We start from the raw sequence: 23,163 nt of genomic DNA on the forward strand, positions 1-23,163 counted from the left end.
TTGATGAATCTGGGGGACCCTCTGAAACTCCAAGGAGGGGCTAAAGGACAGGTTGCTCAGAGTAGGCAAGAAGTGGGCCAGGAATACCATGATGTGGTCCACAGGAGGTAAGAACTGACCAAAAATAGTTAAGGGGTAGACAAGGGCTTGCCTTTCACCTACAGCCTGGCACTGGGCATAAAGGTGGACCCCACAGACCTCTCATAAGAACCCTCCCGAACCTGTGCCAATCAGAAGAAGGACTGTCCTGTCATCTGGAACCTGAAGCAAAATTGGTTTTGGATTTTTTTTTCAGTTAGGCTTTCACTTTGTTATTGTTTGTGTACTGTATAAATACTTTACACATTACCTTTGAGTTAAGCCTGACTGCTTTGTCCAAGCTACCAGATAAATAAGCACAAATCTGTTTAGAAGAAATTAAGGACAGACTGAAGCCATTAATAATCAAGGAATCAATTTTGTAGATCAATTTATGCACAAGTACTCATCGTCAGCATGAACACTTTTTTTCACTGTGCAAGGTGCACACTGTTATGTTATATTGCTTATGTGATGAACTTAAACAATGTAAGATACTGTCTATTTTATTTTATCACTAAATATATATATATGTTTATTGTGTAGTGATAAATCATTGGTGGTATGTTTGATACCCCTGAGGAAGGATGTACTTACTCACTCTAACCATTATTTGTTTTTTGGATTGTACTAATCCAGGCTCTGAGGAACACAAGGCAACCCCATATGCTAATATGGGCCCAGGCGTGCAGGACAGTGACAAAAGTCCCACTGTGCTCTGACAAAGCAGAAAGTATGTGAGAATTTTACATCTCAAGTTAATGTACTGCCCTGGAGAAACAACTATATGAAGATCACTACTGGAGGATCAAACTGGGTACATTGGCTTTGGTTCCAGTTCATTGAAGGGGAGATTTTAATAGCATTGCTAAAAATCCTTCTCGGAACACATGCATTAAAATTTTGAAATTTGTTAAGGAACTAAATTTGCACTAATCGGCAAAATTAAATAACACAGAAACGTAATTTTAAGGGGCTCCTAACCCAAGCTACACAGAATTAATTACTAAATCATTGTGTTGGCTTTTGCAATATAAAGCTGTAATACAACTATTGGTGTCTCTATTAGCACAGAAATATGCAGATCGGCATAACATCGACGTGGTGAACCTAATCAATATACATTAAAGCCTCGTAGGTTTTAAAACACTTTTTCAGTTAACCGACTTAATGCTAGAATAAGGCCTAGAATTGTCAAATCCGGTTGGTTTTACACTTTGACTGCAGTTTGTTTGCAAAGTTAGAGGGCTACCTGGCATCTCATTCACTATATTTGTAATCCCACTTGTAGGTGGCACAAGACTGCTGTCTGTATGAGGTACAGGGGATACTTACCATTAACAACTATGACTGCATCATGTGACATCATGAGTGGGCATATCTGCATGAGTGGTAGTGATGGAAGGGTGCCCAGGGTTTGGGAACTGCCTTTACAGAAGTACGTGTTTCATATAACACTTGAGTAAAGATGCAAAAAGCTACATGTGCCAGGAGCACACAGAATGCTCACACAGCTTTCCGAAGGTGGCAGCTGTTAGCGCGTCAGAGCCTTAATAAGTAAACTTACAAGGAGACGCGTTTAGGTCGACAAACCTTTGGACCACGTTTGGAGACTTCCCAGTACGAGAATTTCCCCCTCATTAATCATCAATCATTAATATCATAAAGTAATTGATAACAACAAGCACCAATCAATGACATATCAATAGGGCCCACAATTTAACACAACATGACCTTTCAGTCACAAATAACCAGACCAGTTTAGTTAAGAGTTTAGAGATTTATTTCCCTATTGGTTACAATCTAACATCAAATCTATTAATCTCATTAACAATAAACCACACCAAAACAATCCAATCAGTGATCAAAGCGCGACTTAATCAATGCATCAGCTATATTAATTCGGCATTTAGGCACTTCATTATATGAATCAACTTAGCAGAGACTTATTAGTACATGAATCAACAAAGCAAGAACTCAGTCATTTGTCTATTTGCACAAGATAACAGTGAACGCCTTAACTAACCTCAAATTAGCATTAGCATGTTGGGCTTCATGCAAAACATTTTAGTGAACACGAATTTAGAAAACATCTAAATTAAGGCCTCTATCAAAATAGCAGTTGGTACCTAGAAAGGAAAGGCAAACAGACAATTACAATTTGCATTGGATAGTTACCAATCCAACAGATCAGCAAACAGTGCCAGTCTTCATTCTCAGGACATCAGTCGATTCGCCATCAGCAGAGATAGGACGGGGTAAAGTCTCAAGATAGCATAACTCAGAAACAAATTTACTTCCCTCAGGTGGAGGAGAAGTTAGTCACAGTAAAGAATGGGGTAGAGGATGGTTTTAAGTACTCAGAATAAACTCAGGAAAACGCTAGGGCAATAGGAATGACAAATGGAGATGCCGAAATGGAGTGAATTGGAGTGAAGTGAGCTGGTTTCTTCTTGGGCCACCCCGTTAAATCAAAACTGCCTAATTGTTCCCTAATTCCTCATTGGATAAAGTTTGGTGCATTGTTATCTTTGTCCAATAATTTGGTGAGCACCTTGATAGAATTTTCCTCTTTCACAGTTCCCATGCCGTGGATTGGTCCATGTTATTGACGTCTTCAGAAGGTGGAATGTCAGGCGGAAAATGTTACACTTTGCGGTCCAGTCAGTGTCTTCATTGTCTTCTCCTAGTACGGTTAACCTTGCACCTGTTACAAATTACACTGTTGCACCTAGCAAGAACATCGCCTTGAGCAAGTCGGTTCTCATGAGAAAGAATTTCACTACAGCTACACACATCTAATCTTCTGGAAAAGTACAGCTTTGTGTCCTTCAGGAAAACAGAACATTACACATTAGAAAATACAATTCAATATGAGGCCAGGCAGCTAGGCCCAAACCCTCGCTAAGCTAAGGCCCTCTAAATTAATAAGCAAAACTTAACACAGAACCCTAATTATGCTACACTAATAGAGTTCAAAACAATATTGCTAAATTAAATTCAGAATTAGTAAGCTTCTCATTAGTTTTCATATGCATTGGCAACCACACCCCGCGGGCACATTTCAAACACATGCATTATTTTCTATGTTAACATTTTTCTACGCATCTTCATCACACAATATATTTCAAGCTTTTCGTATTAATATTGCTTTAAAAAGACACACTTCAACAATCCCTCCTCTGATGACTCTTGTCATCACACAAAACTTTCCCCAAAAATTGTACATTAATTAAAATTCTTTCATTTCAATCTCTTCCCTTATTGGCTTCTCCCTGCATTTTTCTCTAAACAATTTTTCCCTTTCTTTTTCTTCCCTCCTCGATTATTTTTCACCATATTCAATTTTATCCATTTACTAATTTTACATGCCACCCACAATCCAAATATGCAAGCTATAACAATCAGTATTCCCCATATTATTTTAGACAATATCCCATGCCAAATGTTGTTAAGCCAATTTCCCACTGAAGCAAACCCTTTTCCAACCTTTTCCCAAACACCTGGTTCTTTCAATTCTTTCAAGTCTGTACCACCTCTAGTCAAGTTGGTAAGCATACTTCTAATCTCATTATTATTATCTGGTATATATGCACAACAATGATGCTCATGAAGCATCTTACAAACTCCACCATTTCTCGCTAAAAGAATGTCTAAAGGAAGCCTGGTTTGAAGAGTCATAGCCCTCTCCGCAGTCAATTCAGGTTTTCAAAGTCTCATCCGGTAAACTACCAGTCTCTTTTCTCAATCTTTAATCTTAGCTCAACTCTTTATACCAATTCAGTCCCTTCAACCAGATGCAGGTGCCAAAGTATTGACCCGGGACTTCTCGATCAAAACAAAACGCCAGAAATTCTTTTTGCCATTCAGCTGTTGTTGCATACCGCCATTCAGGACCTGCGTACCTTCTATCTTTTCAACTTGCGATCACCTTGCAACTCTCCTTCACTTAGATCTTCTTTCCTTGTCGTATCAACTTCTTCCTCTATTGCATCTTCGACATCCACTTCTGCCCTCTTCACTTGCAACCCTGGCCACTTATCTCCTTTCAGTATCTTTCGGGTCTTTGATCCTTCCAGTGGTAACCCTTCACCCTTTCTTGACTCTATGGTGTTGTCACTTGATGGACCTGCAATTTGCTCAGGAGGAGTCTGGACACTCTGAATCTCTTCCACCTCAACTCCTTCACCTTCTGGGTATGTCAATGGCTCTGGCTCATTTTCATAATTGTCTGCTTCTGGGAGAACCTCCCTCTGACTAGGCCCCAGTTGAGATAGGCTCCCCGTCACCCCTCTGGAACTCTTCTCCTTCGTCTCTTACTGGAGTGACCAAGCCGTCCTCAGCGGGCTCTCCTTCAGTCTCAGTTCCCCTTCAATCATTCTCCGGCCCTGATACTTCCTTGTTTGTTTTTGGTACTTTCAACAACTCAGCTTCCTCATCAGTTGGACACGTGACCTTTTTCGTGTGACTGGCATGGATCCAGTTCGGAACTCCTGCACATTTAACAGCAGTGGTAGTCATTAGTATCACTTGATAGGGTCCCTTCCAACGTGGCTCCAAACACGTCTTCCTCATGTGTTTCTTGATGACAACCCAGTCACCAGCTCTCAGATTGTGTCCTAGATCATTAATCGGTGGCAGGGTGGTAGCTTCCACCTGGTGAGAAAAAGAGCGGACCACATCAGCCAGACCCTTGCAGTAGTCCAACAACATATCATCTGTGATATTCACAAGAGCATTTGCAGGCACCACAGGCAGTCTCATGGCTCTACCCATGAGAATCTCATGAGGAGACAGCCCTGTTTTCTTATTAGGTATATTTCTCATTGACACTAACACTAAAGATAATGCGTCGGGCCATTTCAAATTTGTGGCTGCACACATTTTCGCCATTCTCGACTTCAAGGTACCATTCATCTGTTTCACTAGTCCTGATGCTTCAGGGCGGTAGCTACAATGCAACTTCTGCTCAATGTTCAATGCTGCACACAGTAACCTAACCACCTCGTTGTTAAAGTGACTTCCCCTGTCTGATTCTAAAGAGATCTGAAACCCGAAATGTGGTATCAATTCCGTAAGCAGCAGCTTCACTACTGTGAGGCTGTCATTCCTGCGTGTAGGGTAAGCTTCAATCCATTGGCTAAAGATACACACAATCACCAACACATATCTCAACCCTCCGCACACAGGCATCTCAATGAAATCCAGTTGCATTCTGCTAAATGGACCTCCAGCTCTCCCAACGTGGCTCAAATTCACCACTGTCCCTTTTCCCGCATTCATCTGTTGGCAGATGATGCAACAGTGGCAAATCACCTCTGCAGCTTGTCTAAATTTTGAATTAAACCAGTCAATCTTGAACAATCGGATCATGGCATTCCTCCCAATGTGTGCTTGACCATGGTAAAACCTTGCAAATTGTGACAGGAGACTGTTCGGCAAGACCAATTTTCCTTCGTCTGAAACCCACAAGTCATCTGGTATTTGTACACACTGCATCCCTGCAACAATCTCAACTCTTCCAACGTGTCAATTACTCTCAATGCATAACCTGTGCACATCTCATTTTCTTTTTCAGGTAACAGTTCCCATTGATCCTTAAACGATATACGGTTCAATGCACAAAACCTTGCACTTGATCTGCATATCCATTTCTCATTGAAACAAAGTCTTGTGACTTCAGGTGTGCACTGCATTTCACCACGGCAATTTCATGAGGTAACTGAATCGCATGCAACAAATCCTTAATACTTTCGCCATTTTTCACTGGCGACCCAGAAGGGGTCAAATAACCCCTCTGAGACCATAGTTGGCCAAAATCATGAACAATTCCAAATCCGTATCTGCTATCAGTATAGATGGTGACCCTCATTTGGGCAGAGACATGGCAAGCTCTTGTAAGATCTACCAGCTCAGCTACTTGGGCGGAATACACTCCCTGAAGCCAAGACGCTTCCAGGATACTAGAAATCGTGCATACAGCTTATCCGGCTCTCAGCACTCCTACGGAGTCCCTCAAACATGAGCCATCAACAAAAATAATTTGGTCATTTTCTTCCAATTAAGTATCTCTAATATCAGGTCTCGGTTTGGTGCACATTTCTGTTACCTCAAGACAATCATGTTCTACATCTTCCAGATTTTCCACCTCTGTATTCTCATTTGGAAGTAGAGTTGCCGGATTCAACACTGTACATCTCTTTAACGTTACATTTGGTGACCCCAAAATAATTGTTTCATATTTTGTCAACCTTGCATTTGTCATGTGCTGCATTTTCGTTTGTGTTAGGAGGATCTCAACTGAGTGAGGGACCAAGACTGTTAAAGGATGTCCCATCACTATGCCTTCACACTGTGTGAGGCTTTGTCCAACTGCTGCTACTGCGCACAGCAACCCAGTAAGGCTGCTGCCACTGGGTCCAAAGTAGCTGAAAAATATGCTACTGGTAAGTTTACACCTCCATGGACCTGAGTCAGGACAGACAAAGAACATGCATCACGTTCATGACAAAACAGAACAAAAGACTTTGTTTAATCAGGCATACCTAAAGCTGGAGCTCTACACATGCTCTCTCTCAACTCAGTAAAAGCTCTCATGTTTTCCTCTCCAACAACTCTGGCATCCTGGCTCTCTTTGACCGTCAGTCTCACCAATGGCTTGGAGATGACTGCAAAATTCTGGATCCACTGACGACAGTATCCCACCATTCCTAGAAACATCCTAACATCTCTCCGTGTTGTCGGTGGATTCATCTGTAACACTGCTGTTATTCTCTCTCTGGACAACTTCCTTGACCCTTTCTCAATCTGATGACCTAAGTACTTCACCTCTTTCTGACAATATTCCAATTTCTTTGGGGACACCTTGTGCCCGTTCTTTCACAAGTGATTCAGTAAGGCAAGTGAATCATAGTTGCACTCATACCTTGTTTTGGATGCAATCAATAAGTCATCAATGTACTACACTAGAGTTGATTGGAAAAGCAGCTCCAATGACTCTAAATTCTTCTTCAGTATCTGATTGAATATGGAAGGTGATTCCGAAAACCCTTGAGGAATTCGACACCAACTGTAGACCTTGTCCAAGAATTCAAAACTGAAGAGAAACTGGCTGTCCTCATGAAGAGGCACAGAAAAGAATGCTTGGGACAGATCAATTACTGTGAACCATTCTGCATCGCATGGAATCTGAAACATAATCACACAGGATTTGGCACTACTGGACAACACTTCACTACTATGCCGTTGATCTTTCTCAAATCTTGGACAATCCAAACCTTTCCTCAAGGCCTTCTAAGTCCCATTATTGGTGATTTACACAGACTGCTCGTTACTTCCTTCAAGACTCACTGTTTTACAAAGTCTGCAATAATTTGCGCAACCTTTATAAGGACATCTTGTGCCATATGATACTGCGTTATCTGGGGGAACACAGCGTTTGGCTTCACACTAACTTTGACTGGTTCTATCCCTTTTATCAACCCTATGTCTCTTCCTGTCAAGTCCCACACCTTTTCTTGAACTGTTCCCTGCAAATCTGCTGGGAGATCAGCCACTGTGAACATCGGAAAGAAGTTAATCAGTGGATATTTCTCATCTGTGGTCTCAGTTTCAGGTTCTGAACCATGTTCCTCCCCTTCTTCATCACTGTTTGTCTGTACCTCAATTCCCTCGTTGGAACAAGTGATTGAACATCTCGTCTTGCACAATAAGTCTCTTCCCAATAAGGATACAGGACTTGAATCACAAACTACAAATCTGTGCAATCCCTGGAAGGTGACAATCTCAACCTGAACCGGATCTGTGATCGGGTTAGTCAGGAGTTGGTTTGCTACTCCTACTACCTTAACCGTCTGTCCCAAAAGGGGCAATTTCGGATCCTCTGCACGTCTGACTGTAGAGCGCGTAGCTCCTGTGTCAACCAAGAATGAAACCTTATGACCCATAACCTTTCCCTGAACATAGAGTCCTCTCTGATCTACCTCTAAGGATGCTGCAAGCCTGCACTCCTCACTATCTGAACTCTCATCCGACCAGTCATCATTTATTTCATTCTCGCCACGTAATGGGTACTGTTGCACTGTGTTATTCTGACTCATTCTTTGACCTGTGACCTGTTGAGGAAGCATCCCCTGCTGCTGGTCCATTGGAGCTAAGGGTACTTGCATTTGCTGTCTAGGTACCATGGGGACCTGCTGTTGCGCTTGTTGTCACTGTATTGGCTGTATACGTGACATCTGCACCTGCTGCATGGGTTGAAACCCCTGCATCTGATTCACATTATTCTGAAAGTTTGGATTTGGACCCCTCAATCTGGGTCCCCTCACATTTTGAAATGCACTGCCATCATTGCTTTGTTGAATAACACCATCCTGCACCATTATTGGGCACTCCCGCTTCCAGTGTCCAACGACCCCGCAAGCATGACAAGGTAACATCTTCTTCATTCCCTGTGCATCACTCTGTACTACTACAGTGTTCAAGTCCGGACTGCGGATCACTAAACCTCCCCTACCTCTACCTCTCACTTGCGCCTGGAACATCCTGTTCCCCTGTGGCTGCTGTACCATCTGTTGTAGAAACCCTCCTTGCATCCCTGACTGTACTGCCTTGATCTGCATCACCATCGCTTTCTCCTTCAATTTTCTCTGCTTCAACTCGATCTCATCGCTGCAGTACTTCGCATACTGCAACACCTGATCAATTGGCTTAGCTTGCCAACAAATCAAATTATTCTTAGTCATCTGGCCAATCTCAGGTCTCAATCCTTCCACGAACCTGAACACAAGGTGATTCATGTCCTTCGCCTCAATAACCTCTGTACTGCTGTAATGCTTAAACACCTTCAACAAACTCTCATAATAATCATGTATCGACTCCTTGACCTCCTGAGCCGTTCAATCAATCCTCTGCCAATCAATATTCTTCGGTGAAACTTTTGTTTTCAGAAACTCAATCACCTTATAATAGTACTTCATCACATCAGGAGATGGTGCCCCTGTGTTTCTATCCCTTGCCGGTTCCTCAGTCGGCCAATCTACACTCCTTTTGCACTCAATCCACAAGTCAGCTGGAACTATGATCTTAAAGAGTGTATTCAGGTCTTCCCAAAGACACTTTGCGATCTTCACAAACCTATTTGTCTGCTGGTACCACTCTATTGGTTTCTCCCTCAGCCTGGGGAAGTCATTCGTAAACGACAGAATATCACCTCTAGTCCATGGTACATGGACAAGAACTCCTCCGGCAGTTTCTCTCATTGGTAACATCTTTACCTTACCAGTGTCCGGTAATACTCTCCTTGACTGCTCTATGGAATCACTCTTCCTCTTGTCTCTTTTCTTCGCCCATCTGCCTTCCCACTTTTCTAAGGCTCCCCAAACTTGTGCATTTTGCAGTATCTCCTTAAGATGTGCCTTCATTCCAGTAGACCTCATGTGTTCAAAATCCTGTGGCTCAAAATCTAACCTGTAACTCCTCTTCAAATGTTTGGTATTTTCTAAATCTACACCATATTTGTCTGCCAAATTCGCCAACCTCTGGTGCACTGTGCTCACTTCTCTTGTTATCTTTGTACACAAATACCTCAATTCTGCTTCCGTTTATGACTCCAGTCAATTTACACCCATGCTCCCTTCAACAAGTTCATTGGCTTCCACACCCAACCTCACAAGGTTCAGGTACTCCTCTCCTTCTGCTCTCCCTGCTGCTACAGGGATAGTCTGTGGAGTATTAAGCTTTTCTTACCATTCTCTCTGCTGTTGTGCTGTCAGACCTTGCAATGGGATATTTCCGGCCTGCACTAAAGGCATCCGTGGCACATTCGCACTCGAGGCCTGCGGTGTCAGCAGTCTCAAACCTGTCTGTCTCATGTCCTCCGGAGGAGCACCAATCGGACTGAGATCTAACAATGACCTAGATCCTTCAAACCGTGTTCCACTGGAGTTGACCCTTGGGAGTTTCCTACGAACCCTCCTCTTGTCATATTATTTGTCAATACTCCTTGGTCATGTACACTAGGCTTCGCATGCGCATACAATGGCACTGGTTGACCCACCGTGATAGGCACAAATATGGCACCTGGTGTCTGTCTGGTTCCCAAAACCTGTGCAAGACTAACTCCCATATTCTGGCTTATTACTGGTGATGCGTCCGCTTGCGGTCCTGTGACCGATATACAGAACTCAGGATCATTTGCGGCTGCACCCGGGGCAATAAAGGTGGAGTTGGCTCAATATGAATCAACTTTGGTCTTCCATGTTCTTGCTCTGTCAGCACCATCAAATGAGTGGTAGTCTCTAAAATAGGTACATCAGGGCAAAGTCTCTGAATCTGTGGTGGTTGCAACTGAGGTTGCATCAACTGTGTGGTAGACACCCCAAAACTACTCTGCATCAGAACTTGTGTCGAGCCAGGCCTAACCTGTGCCTGGCTCCCTGTCGCCTTGTCTTGCATCCCACCTATGGAACCTGTACTGGTACTGGGACCATATCCATCTGCCATATATGGTGGTGGACGATCATTCAGTAGTTGATTAAGGAATTCATCATCGTCTGAGTCATCTACCTCTGACCAAGGCTTCCCAACCTTTTTGTCTTTGGAAGGACTTCTGTCAGTCTTACAAGTGGCTTTCCCCCTTTTGTCTTCACCTTCTCAAGCTATCGCTGGGAACAGCCTAACTACATCTATTGTTTCTCTCCTCCAAACTCTCTGTGCACTATCCCACCTAGCCTCTGCTAATGTCTTTTCTGCTTTCCTCATTCACCTCTCGAATTTCTGTTGCTGTTGTCGTATTGCCATCAGCTCCCAAATTGCTAATGCCTCAAACTGTGCTGGTCTCGGAGGTGGCTTCAGATCATTTAGCGCCATCTGCAAATTTTCTAAAATTCTAAAATTGAATGTTCCAGTCTCAGGGAATGCTAAACACCCACTTTTCTCCGTAGCTTTGCACCATTGTTTCAGCCAAAGACATGGCGCGACCCCCTTCTCTTCCATTACAGTGTAAGCCGCTGTACCCTTTGGCGCTGTAACTTCCCCTGCACCCGCGGTAATGTATGCATCTCACCCTCAAAGCACTCTTTAAAGCCTTGAAAAATTTCATCTTTACGTTGTTTATTTCGTTCACAATCAGATCAAGAAGTGACTTAAATTCCCAGAACTCTCTTTGCCTACCTTCCCAACCAATTGCCTCTCACGGACGGCTGCCAATCCGTGCACGACCCTTCTCACTGAGCGACCTATCCCAGCACAGCGCCAATGACGTTACACTCACACACTGCGGCTCACAAAGTCTTGCAGCTTGTCTTCCCACTCTTGATTCATACAAACTAATGCAATATATTGTGAGCACCAACCAAAATAAACTCAAATTTGCCGGTTTACCACAGGAAGGGGTAACACAATCGCTTCAGAACCTTACAGAGATTTTGCTTAGCCTCAGCTGCTACTCTCTCCTTCTCAGCTCTTGCACTTGCAAGCAAAATTTGACCCGCAAATTCCACTCTCGACTTGTCAATGGATTATTGTTCTAGTGCACTTTAGAACTCACCAAATCTCCATCGAAGTTTTCATTCACTCACTTTGACCCAAACTCGACTCGTCGATTTCACTCTCGACCTATTAAACCACGCAAATTACAACATAAACCAAGTGTCTCATACACTTATCTATATACTCCAGAGTCTTAGACCCCGCAGGGTCCATACATCATAAACAACCACATGGACAATTTTTTAGCTCCAAGCGCCACACTCACATGAAGTTCGCCGACTTCCTTACTCTCATACTGCGCAGTACGCACACTCCTACTAAAACATCATCATCTGGCTTAAAATCCTCACAAAGTTCACAATTCACCTGCCATGTGTATAAGCTGTGCAAGCGCAAATCTACGTCATTCACACTATCACTGGGACGCCGAGAACATACTCAAACTTCCTTCAGCAAGCTCTGAGATTCCGGGAATGTCATTTGGGACTTAAGGAGACATCCTCTCTCCAATTTGCATCATTGAAAGGAAGAAGAGACAATCCCACAAAACCCAATCTATTTGGCACACCTTGCCTACATCCAAACCACTTATCGAAACGTAATCCCTCGCACTGGGGCCCCAAAGGGCCAAACCATGGCCAGCAGAGATAGGACGGGGTAAAGTCTCAAGATAGCTTAGCTCAGAAACTAATTTACTTCCCTCAGATGGAGTAGAAGTTAGTAACAGACAAGAATGGGGTAAAGGATGGTTTTAAGTACTCAAAATGAACTCAGGAAAACGCTAGGGCAATAGGAATGACAAATGGTGATGGCGAAATGGAGTGAATTGGAGTGAAGTGAGCTGTTTTTTTCTTGGGTCACGCCGTTAAATCAAAACTGCCTAATTGATACTTAATTCCTCATTGGATAAAGTTTGGTGCATTGTTATCTTGGTCCAATAATTTGGTGAGCACCTTGATAGAATTTTCCTCGTTCACAGTTCCCATGCCGCGGATTGGTCCATGTTATTGACGTCTTCAGCGGCTGGAATGTCAGGTAGAAGATGTTACACTTCGTGCTCCAGTTAGTGTCTTCAATGTCTTCTCCTTGTACGGTTAATCTTGCACCTGTTACAAATTACACTGTTGCATTTAGCAAGAACATCGCCTTGAGCAAGTCGGTTCTCACGAGAAAGAATTTCACTAGAGCTACACACATATAATCTTCTGGAAAAGTACAGCTTCGTGTCCTTCAGGAAAACAGCACATTACACGTTAGAAAATACAATTCATTATGAGGCCAGGCAGCTAGGCCCAAACCCTCGCTAAGCTAAGGCCCTCTAAATTAATAAAGCAAAACTTAACACATAACCCTAATTATGCTACACTAATACAGTTCAAAACAATATTGCAAAATTAAATTCAGAATTAATAAGCTTCTCATTAGTTTTTGTATACATTGGCAACCATTCCACGTGGGCACATTTCAAACGTGTGCATTATTTTCAATGTTAAAATTTTTCTACGCATCTTCATCACACAATATATTTCAAGCTTTTCGTATTAATATTGCTTTAAAAAGACACACTCCAACACAGCCATCTTGAAAGCAGAGTTAAAACTCTTTGTGGGCTATAGCGCACTCGCTAGGGAATCGTGATACAAAGCTGCCGGGGCCGGGACTTGTTGTTCAAATCCTTCCATCTGTTCTTCCGTGAACTCAATAAAAGGCATCTTGGAACCAGAGATGTAGCTCCTAAGGAACAGACTTGTATTTCCTGTTTTCATAAGGAGTCATGCAGAGGAATAATTACTCTATAGAACTTTTTGGTTTCATAAGAAGTTGTACATAGGGATTACAAACGATACTGCACAGTTTTTTCCCCACAAGGAAATGCACATGTAGTTTATGACCTCTTTGCAACCTTCAATAAAAGACTATTAGTCCAAAAGCATTGCTGTATGTTAACTGACATCAAAGAAAATGAACATATATATTACCAGCAGTAGAAACTACAGGTTGTGTTAACATGTGGTTTGTATGTTGCAGTTATCCACTTGTCAATTTAGATGCAAATCAAGCACACACATTATTTTCTAATACAGTAAGGTAGCTCTTGCTAGTAAACAGACTTGTTATATTCCTGATTGCTATTATTTTACCATATTCAACTTAATGCTGTTTCAGCCAAGAAGAAATATCACATTTTGAAATTAAAACAGACTGTCAGCGGGTATATCATAAACAATACTTTAAGTTAAACCATCTATGTTTAAAGTATTGTTATATGACAGCTCTTCTTTGCTTTTTAGATATCAGCTATTCTGTGGAGCAGACAAAGCATGTGAGGATATTCTGTGTCTCTGTATCTTTTTTTATACCATTCCCCTTTCCTAGCCCTTGTGTTTAACTCTACAACATAAGTTTGGGGTGCCTGTGGAGAAGTGTGGATATTACCATCACTCCAGTTGCATCCAAGTTTCCAGGTTAGTTGTTCCTGAAAGCCACTTGCACAGTCTTGGTTATTTTTTCTTGTGGACTTACATAAATGACAATTTATATAGTTGTTGTGTAGCTGTAGTTCCGCAGAATGTATTAGACATGTTCTCCAGTGTTTTCAGGTTCTTTTTGAACATGCACACTTTTTTGATCTTTCTCATATGGGCAAAAATCTTCTGTAAGAAGAGAAAAAAATGTCCAAATAATTTGCCTTGTCCGTCGGACCTGGAATGGCATTGGATCTGAAATCAAAATGGTGTTAACTCACTTTACAAGCAAATGCACACGTTTGGATTGTCAGAACCGCTCTGATCAAGGTTAAAGGATCCAGAGGGAAGTAAGTGCTACTACCAACAGGATTCCACCCTTTGGATTTGCCCTTCTCTAATAGTCATAAGACTAAACACGTGACCAACAATTACACAAACTCTTGGAGAGCCACTGTTTTCATCAAGCATTTATCAGGCATTTAGTTTGGGTGGTTTTCCTCCAACACTTTGCTATTTTCCAACAAGCACACAGAAGCTACCATCTAGTGGTGTTAGAGCTGCACAAAACTAGCTAAGAAAATATGAATGTACTACAAACCAGATTGTGTTATGAAATGTATTCTGATTATACTTGGTTGGTATGCAGAACATCGGTATCTGGAATAATAAAAATAATCTAAACATGGTCGGCGTTGGCAATTATGTATGTATGTGTGTGTGTGTATGTGTGTATGTATGTATGCGTAGATTACTTGTATTCTGCAACCCAGTAAATAGGCAAAACCTTATACTTGAGGAGAAGCACAGATAAATGCACACACCATTATATTTACAAATACTTTACAGTACTGATAGATTTCTGAGAAACAAAGACTTCAATCGAAAAAAAGATGTAAGCAACTACAAATCCAAACATTAAGGCTAAGGTGACAACGGCAATCTAAAAATGTTGGTCTAGAAAACAGTCACAGAATACCTATGATGTTTTTAAAGAATGATCTCTGTAGTTCGTGGCTGGTTCATGGACAGTGTATAAGCATGGCAAGGCTTGCTGTTGGTAACTCTCTCACATCCCTCTCTTTCCTGTCCCCCTCACTCCAGCAGGGAACCCGGCAGTGGAAACCCCGTCTGATATGGGGGTTGATTGGGGGCAGATGTAGTTCTCCAGTCTGAACACTGCAGACACCCCCCGGTTAGTTGTGCACTTGTAGCGACGGGTGGAGGATCCTAGTGAATCTTGCACAAAGGTAGGAAGACAGGTGCAGGCTCTCCTCCCTGCACTACCACACATCATCGTTGCCTACTTGGTGGTTCGATTGATCAACCTATCAAAACCAATTCTGTAGTTCAGGTCATCAAATGTGACTCACCCCCTCTGCCCCCCCCCAACCCCACAAGCTCAGTTTATAAACTAGACTTATATTTCAGCTCCTGGGCTAAGAATTAAATGTGTGTTTTTTCTTTTAAAACTCTAATATTGTGCCAAGGGGTAATAAGGAATGTAAATATGATGAGGAGGAAAGCTTGGCATAAGCTCCCGAAAGTGATCTAGGTCAATTTGCATAGTGTTAGTTTCTTTGAGTCTTGCTTTGCAGTTCTTTTTTTTAAAGAAAAGCACCTGCTACAAAAAGCGCATATGCATGTCTACCGAATATTGAAATGTGTGAGTTTGAATAAGGGTAGATAGCACCGATGTGTAGCCTTAAAGAGAAATACATTTCTCACCTATGCGGAGGGATACATTTGAAAAACTGAAAGATGCTGCAAAACCTGTTTGAAATCTTATGAACACACTACCAGACTATTGTGTGAATCAATTTCTTTCTCTTAAGAACTTAGGGCCTAATTTATATATTGGCAGAAAGGGAACACCATCGCACAAGCAACTGTTACTCACGGTGAAGCCTACTCCATCTCTGCCATGATTAAACCCCTCTGATCTCACTGTTGAGTAAGTGCCATCAGAGACAGTCCTCTAACTCTGCCCACCTGATTTAGATGGGCGGAAGTACAGGTCAGTTTTCACTGCTTATCAAACCCAGGAAAACCCTGAAGGTAAGGAAACAGTAAAAACTGCTAAATTCTCCCGTCGCCACGGGGGGGGGGTACAGAGCAAAGGTGAGGAGAGCATTTTTATTTATTTTTTGAACAAATAAAAATAAAACAGTGTGGGGCAGGGCTCCATCATGTTGACAGAGCCCTGCAGCAAACTTCAAAATCATTCACAGGAACCGCTATGATGGCATTCTCTCTGTAATGCTCATCATATGAAGACAGTATAATTGCATCACTGATAATAAATACTATCTCGGACGAAGCTTGTCATCTTCAATGCCACCATGACAGGAGTTATCATGTGCCTCGTGAAGAAATCTAACCTGCATCTGAATGTTTAATTGATATCCCTGGAAAGGACACTGAGAAGGGGTCACTGCTGACTGCCTAATGAGACAATCAGGCCACCCTTTAGACATTGGCTTCGTTCTACTTTATGGCTGCATCCCCTTGTAAAAATTCTGTACTGCACAAACAGAGCGGCACTTGGATGACTAATTCAATCTCCCACATGTTATGGCAGTAGCACCAGTTGTTATCTTAATCAGCTTGAACACAATGTATTTCGTTTTTATGTCCCCTTGAACAAATGATTGTTATGGTTTTTATTAACTGAAGAATAAAAATGACAATGACAATGAGAAAATCAAGAGCAATGCCCCTCTGCATGAATACTAGTATAAATATAGATAACTCCACAATGCAAAGATAATCACTGTCCAAGTGATTAATGAGACTCTCTGGATTGACAGTACCGGTGATCCATGTGTGGCTAGCTCAAAAAATAAGCTCAAAATAGGGTTCTGTTTGGTAGTTCTGCAACAGTTTGAATTTTACCTGTAAAAAGGCCCCAATCAGTCAATATCTTCCTTCAGGTCAGAGACCAGCCCTTCACCAATAATATCTGCTCAGGGTCCATGCCCTTTCCTATGCTTTCCTACCTGTAGCTGGAGCCCCTTAGAGACCTTTCAGTTTGAACGCGTATTCTCTAGTATGCACATGACAGTCAGCTCTACCTCAATATCATCTCTGGGTGAGGCAGCAACTATCTGAAGGATGTTGTCAGCACCGTTTAAAGAGGGATATTCAAGATCTCATCAAATGGAACCTCACCAATGCACAATGTATACATATGAACAGTAGCAGAAAACAACCAACAGATAGAAATTTGGCTTTTGTAGTCAAAAACCTAAGTTTCAAGGCCCCCATTGTGCAAAAGACAGACTGCGTACTATCCCTAAAGCTGCATCACAGAATGATTCACTGTCTCTCAGAAGTGGACTTCAGGATGGATAGTTATTTAAGCAGTGGAATTATCTCATTAAAGATGAAGCCTTCCTGCAGCCCTAAACACTTCTGACAATGCTAAAGTGTGCTCTGCGAGAGTTGCCTAACATCAGATGTGATTTATTGCACAAATACTTTACACATTGCCTTCTAAGTTAACTCTGACTACTCAGTGCCAAGCTACCAGAAGGTGGGCACAGGATAATTTGGATTGTGTTGTGACTTACCCTGACTAGGAGTGTGGTCCCTACTTGGACAAGAGTGTATACCCCTGCCAACTAGAGATCCTATTTCTAACACCTGTCATCATCAAATTCTAGAAATGCTGCATTATCTGAAAATCATTTACCTCCCACCCCCTGCCACGTCTTGCAATCAAGAACAAGAACTCCAACTGAGCATAAAGATCAGCAACCTCATCAGACTAGAAATAAAAATTACCAGAAAATCAGACCCCAAGGGCTAAGCTCTAGGGATGCGGCACTCTTTGTGAGTCCCTTACCCTGCTTATCCCTTAAATCACTGCCAGAAAGAGCTGAAGACTGGTCTTTTCGAAGAACAATGCCTCATTATCACATCCCAATGCCAAACCCACCTCACAGACACCCATTGCCTCACACCTTCAATTACATTATCAATCCAATATTCTTTTACTATTGGTAAACCTTGTCTCTATCTCCATTGACATCTCCCTTCTTCACAGTAGTACCCCCACTTCACCTCTTTAAGTGTACCCAGTATCCACCCATAACTCTTCTTCAGAATTGTTATGAACCCTTCTGTTAGTAGGTGTTCACATGTTTTATAGCTGTAGTTTTTCTATATACATTAAAAACATGCATATTTTACAGTATGAGGGTCACACTTACTGCATTTCTTGGATTGAACCTCCAACGCAATGAAATCGCTCAGGAACCATCTTCCACTCTTTTGCCATCTTAACCATTGCTCCCGCGTCCAGTACGCCATACCCAAAAAGATGATTGAACTCCAGGCCTACACCGTTTCTCCGCCACTTGTGTACTTCATCATGGAGCTGGTTCCTTTTCGATGTGAGTACTGTCAGGTGTTGCATGTCTCTCCAGCTCAGTTCTGGGCTATGTAGGATAGAAATACGAGGTTGCAATTTTGATGAACATATTCTTTCTGGCTGACTTTGCAGGAATATATTTAAAAAGCACAACACCTACACAAATTAGTTATAATAGGTATTTTTCATATTAAGCAAAAAAAACTTTGTGCATTACAGATTTTCTTGTGAAATATGTTATTATTGGAACTCATCGAATTACAGAAAAAACACTGTCTTTTTAACATCAACGACTGTTATGTCACAGATCTTTACCAGGTTTTTATTTGATGTGGCCTGGAATGTTCTACTCTCAAATTTTGATGACATACATTTTCTTGATCATTCTCTGAAAACACTTTCGTAAGTAAGGACGAAAAGATTTGTACACTGCTGCAGAGAAAATTTAAGAAACTACTTTTTAGGTAAAAAAAAAAAAATCAGCATGTCTGCGATGCCCCTTCATGCCCCACAGACCCATATTAGCTTGCATCCTTAACTTTAGGGACAGGGAAGTGATCCTGTGAGAGGCTCGATCCCACCCGGAACTCCGCTGCCTGGATGCCAAGATGTTGGCTTTCCCCGACTACACCAGGTTGGTGCAGCAACAGCACCAATCATACCTAGTGGTCAAGCAAAAATGCAACTAGGCCTCCTCTACCGGCTTTTATTGCCGGCAGCCTTTGAGTGATTTTGTGAACAATTTTTTTTTTCCAAAAGTCCTGAATCAGCCTGGACATGGCTCACTGAGGAGCGTCCACTTGCCAGGACGTGCACATCCCCCACTAGGAAGACAGACCCCCTACATTGACCCAGGCCTAAATCTATGAGGACCCACAGCACAAAAAGATATAAATCCACTTCAAGGTCTCCTGCCTTGCAAGACCCTTCCAAATCCCCACCCTGCTCTACAGTGGTCATAACCACAACGGAATCACCATTGCCTCCTGGGGACCCTCCTGCCCAGGCTCCTATGCCTCCTCCACCTTCTGCAGACCTGCTGGCAGACTCTGACCTCTTGCAGAGCCCCCGGCTCTGACTTATCTGTTTAGGGTGTGAAGTGGAGTGAGGTGTTACTCCAGGCCTCTGGCCTGTAGAGCCAAATCACTTAGCAGTGTTTCTCTCACTGTACCTTTATGCCTCCAATATTGATGGTTGGGATTAATCCTGCATCTTGGAGGGGTTCACCACTTCTCTCCGGTTCTCATTTTGTTTTTTGACTGCTCTTTGGGCCACAGATGCTTCTGGGGTGGAAGTGTGGGGTGGGGGCAGTTGTTGGGGAGGGATGGGAATGTGTATTGTTCTGTTCTCTTTTTTAGGTTTGCATTGTTTGCATATTTGTTTGCTTTCCATTTCATGCGGACACTCTCTTATCTGGGCCCTGATGCACAACCATGGGACAAGTGCCACCAACACACTTAAGCCATCTTCTATTGTGGGATGGGAAACCAGTGTCCCTCCCCTGCTCACATGCATTTCTCCCTCGTGTAATGCCATTTCAAGTCCTGTCTTGGAAAAACAACGGATTGCTTAATCTCATAAAGCACACAGCCGTCCTGGGATGCAGTTCTCCACAGAGGTTCTGATGCTTGAGGACACCCACCTCCTAGGAAATCAGTGTCCCTTCCTGGAATGCTGGGGGTATGACATAGTGTTCCACTCTGGTTTCGCTTTGGGTTCCCAGTGGGTAGCCATCTCATTGTGTTGCTCATTCCCTATGGCTGTTGCTCGGGAGGTCAGGGGCCCTCATGGGTGATATCTTGCCATCACTGGCACGGTTGAGGGCCAACCCACGACCTAAGTTAGCATCAATATGCCTCAGTGTCCTTGGATGCCTTCCTTCATTACCTCTCTGCAATTTTTCTAAACCTCCCACCACGTCTGAAGATCATTGGAGGAGACTTAGATGCAGTCCTTGCTCCAGAGGTGGAAGCACCCGGGCCCCCATCTGCAGCCCGCTGTGCCGGGGCACACCACCTTTCAAACTGGACATCGACCCTGGGCCTTTGTGATGCCTGGCGAGTATGGAATCCCCACCAACACCAATTTACACATACCTCGGCATCCCACCACACCCACTCCCAGATTGACCTTATTTTTATGTCAGCACCAGACTGCCACCCAATCTCAAATGTCCAGATCCTACCTGGAAGCATATCCAACCATGCCCCATTCCTCTTTCATCTTGGTCCCACCAAGGGAGGCCCACGCTCCATGTGGCAGCTTCATGCCTGGTATCCCCAAGACAAAACCTATACTTGGGCCCTTGGCGAGGACCTGCAGGCATACTACCAATGCAATGACGGTTCTTTTGACTCGACTGGTACTATATTGGCAGCTGGCAAAGTGACTACCAGGGGCTGCCCCAAGTGGCGTATTCAAGCTATAGAGCATGCCCAATCCCACCACATTACACAGCTGGAGGCCCGCGCCCTGCAACTGGAAGGAGATTTGACTACCAACCTTCTGTTTGAAGTCCCCTGATAGCTGAGCCTTATTTGTGCAGTGATCCATCTCCACTCACTGTAGGCCCCAAAGCACTTACGGCGTGCCATGACAGCCAGAATCTATGGTTGGAGGGATAAAAATGTGAAGCTCCTAGATTGGCTGGCCTCCCACTCGCTTGTGAACTAGATTGTCTCTGAAATAGTGGACAGCTCTGGAGTGTATCACTCCCTCCAGACACAGCTAAGATGTTTGTGTGCTACTACTTCTGCCCCTACATGGCACCACACCTACCAAATACTAGTTTGGCTCTTCAGTTCCTTATGGACATGCCTATTCTGAGGCTGTCCTCCTTAGAGAACCAGATGCTCGACAAGTCATTGACGGCCGAAGAGATTGGTGCAGTCATCTCCGCAGTTGTCTCTGGGAAGACCCTGGGCCCAGATGGCTTCCCCACAAATATTACACCAAATCTAGAGACACATTGAATCCCCACCTCTTGGCCTTCTATGGTGAGGTGGAATGGACTCTTTCCCGAGGGCTTGTATGGACCCTTTACACCAACCCCAGTGTGCGGGTCCAGGTGAATGGAGTGCTCTCTGAGGCTTTTCCCATTGTGAGAGGATTGTGACAGGGTGCCCCCCTAGCCCTTCTCCTTTTTGCACTGGACTGTCGAACCATTAATGTGTCTCCCCCAATGTGACGCCCAAGTGCACAACTGGCACTGAGATCATCAGCGTATAGGGCAATGCGATCCTATTGACTATCAAGTCAATAGGACCGCATTGCCCTATACGCTGATGATGTCCTCCTTTAGCTGGCGGACCCCGCAGTATGTGGCCCCATTGTCTCTACATCCCTCATTTATTTGGAGATTTTTCGGGCCTCCGAGTGAACCCAACCAAGTCAGTGATGGTGCCTCTGGGTCTGGGGCATGACTGCTTTGACTGGCAAGACATCATTCCCATACGCCATCTTAGCTTTCGTTATCTGGGCATCTGGGTGACACTTCATCCACAGCTCACCTAGTCCCCTGGAGCCGCTGGCCAAGAAGGCCAAGGAGGATCTTGATAACTAGCAGCCCTACCTTTTGAATGTGATGGGCCGCATAGCCCTATACAAGATGATGATCTTGCCAAGATTTCTTTATGTCTTTCAGAACTTACCTATTACCATATCACAGGCCTGGTTTTGCACACTAGACAGGACTGCAACCTCCTTCTGCTGGCACAAGTCTAAGTCTCACCTGACTCTGGCTCATTGTGAACGTGCCCCACTCGATGGCAGCCTGGGGGTGACCAATCTATAGTTATATTATCTTGCCTTCTGTTGGAAAATGGGTTATTGGTAGGGCAGGTAGGTACCTACACCTAGCAACAAGCCACAAACCTCCACATAAGTACAGTTAGGTCTCAGTAAATTAATCCCAGCTCTACCCTTGGTAGCTTGGCATCGCGCGTCAAGGCTTAACTTAGGAGACAAAGTGTAAAGCATTCAAATATCACAAAACAGTAATTAAATAAAACACAGGAAACAGTTTAAAAATCCAAAACCAATTTATAAAAGTAGCTTATATTTTTATCTTTAAAATGACACAAAAACGATTAAAATCGGTTCAGGGGAACCGGAGATATGAATTTTTAAAGTATTATTATTTTCTAGCGCTTAGAAACAAAAAGCGCCAATCGGGTCATCTGGTTGCACCAGGACCGGGGCAAAGTCAAACTTTCAGGCCGACCGCGATGGAGCCCTGCTCGGCTACAAGTCGCGGGAGGCCTCGGTTAAAAAGTTACCTTCTGACTTAGTCTCTTTTTTGATGTTTTTCTTCCCCGGGACGAACCTGCCAATTGGATCCGACCTCCTGGAGCCCTTGTCCGGATACGCGAAGTCGGTTTCCTCGGTGGTGATTTTTACCTTCGGACTTAGTCGTTTTTTCTAGATGAAAATCCTTCGACCGGGGTAAACCTGGATCTTGATCCGACGTCCGTGGAGCCCTTCTCGGATACGATGGCTGGGAGGTCCCGGTCAACTTTTTACCTTCGGACTTAGTCTCTTTTTTGGATGTTTTTCTTTACCGGGACGAACCACGAAGTCAGGCCGGGTCGCGGTTGAGGCAAGCCGGCTAGAATTTCTGCGTCGGGTCGGTCACTTTATGGAGCTTTTTTTCAAAAATTCTCCAATCTTTTCCAAACTTCTGGGGCTTCACCCAGATGTTCTTTCAAGGTTCTTTTGGGGTCCACAGCTCACCCCAAGGGTCCAGAAGTTCTGTGA

General features: G+C 43.4%; 1 protein-coding gene across 1 annotated transcript in view; it reads right to left on the reverse strand.

The window, feature by feature from the left end:
- The window catches only part of PCSK2 (proprotein convertase subtilisin/kexin type 2), a 1,091,080-nt gene that overhangs the window by 87,602 nt on the left and 980,315 nt on the right, over nucleotides 1-23,163 (reverse strand). Inside the window, exon 11 of the mRNA XM_069234088.1 lies at nucleotides 18,248-18,475. Within this exon, the coding sequence (XP_069090189.1) occupies nucleotides 18,248-18,475 (228 nt within the window). The remainder of the gene's footprint in view (nucleotides 1-18,247; nucleotides 18,476-23,163) is intronic.

The sequence above is a fragment of the Pleurodeles waltl genome, chromosome 5, assembly GCF_031143425.1.
Source record: "Pleurodeles waltl isolate 20211129_DDA chromosome 5, aPleWal1.hap1.20221129, whole genome shotgun sequence".
Classification (NCBI taxonomy): Eukaryota; Metazoa; Chordata; class Amphibia; order Caudata; family Salamandridae; genus Pleurodeles; species Pleurodeles waltl.